The sequence below is a fragment of the Mandrillus leucophaeus genome, unplaced genomic scaffold, assembly GCF_000951045.1.
Source record: "Mandrillus leucophaeus isolate KB7577 unplaced genomic scaffold, Mleu.le_1.0 Scaffold286, whole genome shotgun sequence".
NCBI lineage: Eukaryota > Metazoa > Chordata > Mammalia > Primates > Cercopithecidae > Mandrillus > Mandrillus leucophaeus.
The window spans coordinates 941,505-949,277 of NW_012102987.1; the positions used below are offsets into that span (position 1 = coordinate 941,505).

Genomic DNA, 7,773 nt, shown 5'->3' on the forward strand with positions numbered 1-7,773 from the left:
TAGTGAAGTTGAAATTAATGTTTGAAATTAATAATATAAGGGACAGTAAAACTGGAAAGCAACAGAAGTATAGAAACATGAGATGCTTGATTAAAAAGAGGAAGAAATGAGAATAGGGGAAAATAAATGTGTTAGAAAGCAGACTGAAGGGAGCTGCTACCACATGTAGGTCTTGTCTCACCTGTGGAGCTGTGCCACTTTATCAGAATGGAGACATTTTCCAGGGACCAAGCCTGGCAGAGTACACGGCATTCTCCGTAGCCAACGTGACCAAAAAGACAGGGATGTTTTACATATTGTTCTTTCCCATATAGGTTTTTTCCCCAATTTTTATATTATAAAAACTTTTGAAGCACAGAGCTTACATTGCACAGCTGTTAACATTTGCCATATTCTAAGTGATCATCTATTTTAAATAGTAGTTGATTATAGTAGTCTTTGATGCCCCTGGTGCTTAAATATTTGTGAGAATAGCTCAGCACTGTCCTCTCTAAATGTAAAACTGGATTAAGATTCCATGTTTCTGTCTTAAAAATTGGTGTGCATTTTGCAATATAATTCCTATGCTGGTGTTATTTACATATATATGTAGTATATATGACATATAATCACGTTATATTACATATAATTACATTTTCATTCTGGGCCTTGAGTATGCTTATTAAATGGCTGTGTGCCCTTTAGGGTTACATGTTCCCTGGTTGTGGAGCAGAGAAATTGATTATTCCAATGTAATGGTGCAGGGAGTTCCTTAGATACAGGCTGCCGGGTCTAGCTTTGTTATCTTCACTTTCTTGGAAGCCTTGTGTTGCTGAAGTTCAGTTATGTATTTGTGTACTTACTATATTACGAGCCTCTCTGAGCATGTGCACAGTTTGAGAGAAGCCTTAAGTTTTAAGGATGCTCTATTGAGTAGGTCAGGTGAGGGAGGTGGCATGGGGGAAAGGAAAGTTATTAATACATGTACAATTGCTAGCCCTTTATTGCCTAAGCTGTGATTTACAGATAGTGAACACATTGGAAGTTGAGAACGTACTTGGTCCTTTTTGTAGCCTTGTACTGTGCTCTTCAGAGCCTTGAATGTGCTTCTCTTAGTTAACATTTTGTTTCTTACAGATTGTTGTGCTCGATGCTGGAAAACATTTTGAAGACAAGACTCTAAACAGTGACCTAAGCCACACTAGCTTATTAGAAAATGAGAAACTTGTGTTACCGACAAGCTTGGAAGATTCCTCTGGTACTGCGAGTACCCTGTGTTTCCCTGCTCTTCACCACTCCACTTTCTTCTGCTTTGTTGCAGTAGTTATTATGCCAACTGTTTGGGTTTTTTGTCCTTACCTTTTCTTCCTACCTGCCGGCACTCAAATGGCCACTTCTATTAAGTGATGGAATTCAAGAATTTATTTCTATATATCTATCCTGATATGATTGTAGTCATCCTCAGTTTAACATTGTTAGAGTATAAAGTAGTCACCTGGAGGTGCCATTTGGTATATAGCACTGTGTTTAGAAATTGGGGGAACCATGAATTTTTTTTTTTTTTTTTTGAGATGTGGTGTCGCTCTGTTACCCGGGCTGGAGTACAGTGGTGTGATCTTGGCTCACCACAACCTCTGCCTCCCGGGTTCAAGTGATTCTTCTGTCTCAACCTCCTGAGTAGCTGGGATTACAGGTGCCCACCACCATGTCTGGATAATTTTTGTATTTTTAGTAGAGACAGGATTTCACCATGTTGGCCAGGCTGGTCTGGAACTCCTGACTTAAAGTGATCTGCCTGTGTTGGCCTCCCAAAGTGCTGGAATTATAGGTGTGAGCCACCGCGCCCAGTCAGAACCATGAAATATTTGGCCTCTGCTCTCAGACACCTTAGGTGCAGAGAAGAGCCAATTGTCAGATTGGGTTGCATAAACCCAACAGGCTCCAAGTGTGCCTGGGAATTATAGGGGGTGAGAAATTAACTCTGATTGAGGCAGGTACTGAAGCTTTCTAGAAAAAGGATGGAGCTTGTGCCAGGCCTTAGATATGGGAGGTGGAGGACATGTCAGGAAGCAGGAACAGCATCAGCAAAGGCCCTGCTGTAAGCACGCGGGTTGTGTTTTGGGGAACAGCCAGGGGTTTTGTGTGGCAAGTTTACAGCACCTGTAGGAGGCCACATTGGTAAATAAGCCCAGAAAAGTGTGAAATGGGGCCACATTATGCATGGCTTTGAAAGCCAGGCTGACGAGCTGAGTCCGCATCACGTCCATGGAGAGCAGGTTTTGCCACCAGAGGAGTTTTCAGACGTTTTTGGATTTTGGAATAGTGGGTAAATAATTACTGACCTGAATGCATCCACCCTTTGAGTGCTTTGGTATGCTAGATTCTTGTAGACAGAATTGCTGAGACATAGGTGATGAGTGTTGTTGAGACTCTTAATGATTGCAAAATTGACCTCTAAAATGACATTGCCGACTTAGAAGACCAGGACTGATGGAGAGTTCCTGTTTTATTTGGTGCTTGCTGAGCTGGGTGTTACAGCGTTGAAAACCTCTGCAGGGCCTTTCGCCTTCCCTCCCTCCTCCCTCTTTCCTCCCTTTTTTTCTTTTACTTCTCCTGTGATAGGCTCATCTATACTTTTTTGATAGAGGTAACCATTTGCCACACCATTTTCTGAAAAGTCTCCTCTCTTCTCATTGATTTGTGATGCCACATTTATTGTATCCTAACTTTTGATAACATGCCAGGGTCTGTTTCTGTCCTGTCTTCTCAAAGAGGTTAAATATTTATCTTGTATTAAAATGTTCATAATGATTTATAATTGACTAAAGTTACAATAGTTTTCTCATGTCAAAAAAACCCACCAAAGTCTTAGTCCATTGACTCATTTATGTCTTATCAGCCTTTTTAATTACAAATTATTGCTTAGTCACCACTTTAAGCATATTCTATTTTTTCTCGATTTTATCAATAGATGATGATATTGATGATGAAATGTTTTATGATGATCATTTGGAGGCTTATTTTGAACAACTGGCAATTCCAGGAATGATATATGAAGACCTAGAAGGACCAGAACCTCCAGAAAAAGGTTTTAAGTTACCCACAAATGATCTTAGTCAGGTGTGTTCCAGTCTTTTTGATTTTTCAGAAATTTGACATTAGAAAATTACTATTGGTCTCCTTGGATGTTCACATGAAATGTAAGCCTTTGGTTTTCTTTGGACTCTGTGTTTCCCAGGTATGAATTGATGAGATATGCCTACCCTTTCTTCCTTCTTGGTACCTTTCCCTCACTTACAGAAAATTAAAGGAGTAACACAGTGGACAGCTACACCATCTTCCTCCAGTTTACCAGTTGCTAAAGTTTGCCACTTCTGTGTTTTCTTTCTCTCTCCATAAATACTTTCTTCTCTGAATCATTTGAAAGTAAGTCACAGAGAGTATGACATTTCACTGGAATACTTCAGCATTTATCTTTTGTAGATAAGGACATTTTCCTGCATAACCACAATTCTGTTACCTACCTTTGATATAATAATTTAAATTACTGTACAGTCCATATTCACATTTACCCAATTGTTCCCAGAATGTCCTTTATTCTTACAATTTTTTGTCTACAATTTAATCAAAGATTAACCTTGGCTTTGGTTGTCCTGTCTCTTTATTCTCTTTTAATTTGGAGTAGTTCTTTCATGCCGTGATCTATTTTGTAAAATCTAGGCCCTTTGTTTTGTAGAGTGAACCATAATCTAGTCAGGAGGGAAAAATAACCATAATCTGTTTTCCCTCCCGACTAGATTAGATTAAACATTTTGGCAAGAATACAGATTAAACAGTTTCTCATGAGTGGATTCATGGTAAACGAGGCAGTGTTGTGTACTTCTCATTGCCCTACACCAGAGACGTTTCTCTCTCCCACAATTGGCAATAACTGTTTTTGATAATTTTGGCTAAGGTGATGTCAGCTGTATGTCTCCTTGTGAAGGTAGCTTTTCCTGTTTGTTATTAATAAGTCATCTGTGGGATGAAATATCAGCCCTTTGATCATCTTATTCCCCGACAACCCTTCACTAGCTGGCTTCAGTGTCCTTGCTGACTCGTAGAAATACTGATTGCTCTCGTGGTGACAATGGCAATTTTTCTAATTCCTTCTACATTTATTTTCTGGCATCCTTCAGTAAAGCCACATTTTCTCCCTCAAAATATTTCAGTTTAATTTAAAAGATTAATACAGCTAAGATATTTTTTCAACAGGCAAATGAAAATGGTAGCTTAAACTGCAAGTTTCAATCAGAAAATAACAGCTCTCTGATTTCCCTTGACTCACACTCTTCTGAAACAACTCACAAAGGGTCTGAGGAAAGCCAAGTTTTTTGTCTACCTGGGACTAGTAAGTATAGAAATATGATTCTTTTGTTCTTAAGTTCTAGTTTTGAATTTACCTTTTTTTTTTAACTTTTTTTTTTTAATTATACTTTAAGTTCAAGGGTACATGTGTATAACGTGCAGGTTTGTTACATATGTATACATGTGCCATGTTGGTGTGCTGCACCCATTAACTCGTGATTTACATTAGGTATATCTCCTAATGCTATCCCCCACCCAAGACAGGCCCCGGTGTTTGATGTTCCCCTTCCTGTGTCCAAGTGTTCTCATTGTTCAGTTCCCATCTATGAGTGAGAACATGCGGTGTTTGGTTTTTTGTCCCTGCGATAGTTTGCTGAGAATGATGGTTTCCAGCTTCATCCATGTTTCTACAAAGTACATGAACTCATCCTTTTTTATGGCTGCATAGTTTTCCATGGTGTATATGTGCCACGGTTTCTTAATCCAGTCTATCATTGGTGGACATTTGGGTTGGTTCCAAGTCTTTGCTATTGTGAATAGTGCCACAGTAAACATACGTGTGTATGTGTCTTTATAGCAGCATGATTTATAATCCTTTGGGTATATACCCGGTAATGGGATCACTGGGTCAAATGGTATTTCTGGTTCTAGATCCTTGAGGAGTTGCCACACTGTCTTCCACAATGGTTGAACCAGTTTACAGTCCCACCAACAGTGTAAAAGTGTTCCTGTTTCTTCACATCCTCTCCAGCACCTGTTGTTTCCTGACTTTTTGATGATCGCCATTCTAACTGGTGTGAGATGGTATCTCATTGTGGTTTTGATATGCATTTCTCTAATGGCCCGTGATGATGAGCATTTTTTCATGTGTCTATTGGCTGCATAAATGTCTTCTTTTGAGACGTGTCTGTTCATATCTTTCACACACTTTTTGATGGGGTTGTTTTTTTCTTGTAAATTTGTTTGAGTTCTTTGTAGATTCTGGATATTAGTCCTTTGTCAGATGAGTAGATTGCAAAAATTTTTTCCCATTCTGTAGGTTTTCTGTTCACTCTGATGGTAGTTTCTTTTGCTGTGCAGAAGCTCTTTAGTTTAATTAGATCCCATTTGTGAATTTTGACTTTTGTTGCCATTGCTTTTGGTGTTTTAGACATGAAGTCCTTGCCCATGCCTATGTCCTGATTGGTATTGCCTAGGTTTTTTTCTAGGGTTTTTATGATTTTTGGTCTAACAGTTAAGTCTTTATTCCATCTTGAATTAATTTTTGTGTAAGGTGTAAGGAAGGGATCCAGTTTCAGCTTTCTACATATGGCTAGCTAGTTTTCCTAGCACCATTTATTAAATAGGGAATCCTTTTTTCAGGAATCTTTTGTCAGGTTTGTCAAAGATCAGATGGCTGTAGATGTGTGGTGTTATTTCTGAGGACTCTGCTCTGTTCCATTGGTCTATATCTCTGTTTTGGTACCAGTACCATGCTGTTTTGGTTACTGTAGCCTTGTGGTATAGTTTGAAGTCAGGTAGCGTGATGCCTCCAACTTTGTTCTTTTGGCTTAGGATTGTCTTGGCAATGCGGGCTTTTTGGTTCCATATGAACTGTAAAGTAGTTTTTCCATTCTGTGAAGAAAGTCATTGGTAGCTTGATGGGGATGGCATTGAATCTATAAATTACCTTGGGCAGTATGGCCATTTTCACGATATTGATTCTTCCTATCCAAGAGCATGGAATGTTCTTCCATTTGTTTGTGTCCTCTTTTATTTTGTGGAGCAGTGGCTTATAGTTTTCCTTGAAGAGGTCCTTCATATCGCTTGTAAGTTGGATTCCTAGGTATTTTATTCTCTTTGAAGCAATTGTGAATGGGAGTTCACTCATGGTTTGGCTGTCTTGTTTGTCTGTTATTGGTGTATAGGAATGCTTGTGATTTTTGCACATTGATTTTGTATCCTGAGACTTTGCTGAAGTTGCTTATCAGCTTAAGGAGATTTTGGGCTGAGACAATGGGGTTTTCTAAACATGCAATCATGTCACCTGCAAACAGGGACAATTTGACTTCCTCTTTTCCTAATTGAATACCCTTTATTTCTTTCTCTTGCCTGATTGCCCTGGCCAGAACTTCCACCACTATGTTGAATAGGAGTGGTGAGAGAGGGCATCCCTGTCTTGTGCCAGTTTTCAAAGGGAGTGCTTCCCGTTTTTGCCCATTCAGTACGATATTGGCTGTGGGTTTGTCATAAATAGCTCTTACTGTTTTGAGATACGTCCCATCAATACCGAATTTATTGAGAGTTTTTAGCATGAAGGGCTGTTGAATTTTTTGTCGAAGGCCTTTTCTGTATCTATTGAGATAATCATGTGGTTTTTGTCTTTGGTTCTGTTTATATGCTGGATTACATTTCTTGATTTGCGTATGTTGAACCGGCCTTGCATCTCAGGGATGAAGTCCACTTGATCATGGTGAATAAGCTTTTTGATGTGCCGCTGGATTCAGTTTGCCAGTATTTTATTGAGGATTTTTGCATTGATTTTCATCAGGGATATTGATCTAAAATTCTCTTTTTTTGCTGTCTCTCTGCCAGGCTTTGGTATCAGGATGATGTTGGCCTCATAAAGTGAGTTAGGGAGAATTCCCTGTTTTTCTATTGATTGGAATAGTTTCAGAAGGAATGGTACCAGTTCTTCCTTATACCTCTGGTAGAATTCAACTGTGAATCCTTCTGGTCCTGGACTGTTTTTGGTTGGTAGGCTATTAATTATTGCCTCAATTTTAGAGCCTGTTATTGGTCTCTTCAGGGATTCGACTTCTTCCTGGTTTAGTCTTGGGAGAGTGTATGTGTCCAGGAATTTATCCATTTCTTCTAGATTTTCTAGTTTATTTGTGTAGAGGTGTTTATAGTGTTCTCTGATGGTAGTTTGTATCTCTGTGGGTTCGATGGTGATATCCCCTTTATCATTTTTTATTGCATCTATTTGATTATTCTCTCTTTTCTTCCTTATTAGTCTTGCCAGCGGTGTATCAATTTTGTTGATCTTTTCAAAAAACCAGCTCCTGGATTCATTGATTTTTTTTGAAGGGTTTTTTGCGTCTCTATCTCCTTCAGTTCTGCTCTGAACTTAGTTATTTCTTGCCTTCTGCTAGCTTTTGAATGTGTTTGCTCTTGCTTTTCTAGTTCTTTTAATTGTGATATTAGGGTGTCATTTTTAGATCTTTCCTGCTTTCTCTTGTGGGCATTTAGTGCTATAAATTTCCCTCTACACACTGCTTTAAATGTGTTCCCAGAGATTCTGCTATGTTGTGTCCTTGGTCTCATTGGTTTCAAAGAACATCTTTATTTCTGCCTTCATTTCGTCATGTACCCAGTAGTCATTCAGGAGCAGGTTGTTCAGTTTCCATGTAGTTGAGCGGTTTTGAGTGAGTTTCTTATTCCCGAGTTCTAGTTTGATTACATTGT

At 38.9% G+C, this 7,773-nt stretch overlaps 1 protein-coding gene across 1 annotated transcript in view; it reads left to right on the forward strand.

The window, feature by feature from the left end:
* CEP192 (centrosomal protein 192kDa) overlaps positions 1-7,773 on the forward strand; it is a 156,496-nt gene that overhangs the window by 21,898 nt on the left and 126,825 nt on the right. Inside the window, exons 5-7 of the mRNA XM_011985552.1 lie at positions 1,117-1,237; positions 2,951-3,099; positions 4,234-4,369. Of these exons, the coding sequence (XP_011840942.1) occupies positions 1,117-1,237; positions 2,951-3,099; positions 4,234-4,369 (406 nt within the window). The remainder of the gene's footprint in view (positions 1-1,116; positions 1,238-2,950; positions 3,100-4,233; positions 4,370-7,773) is intronic.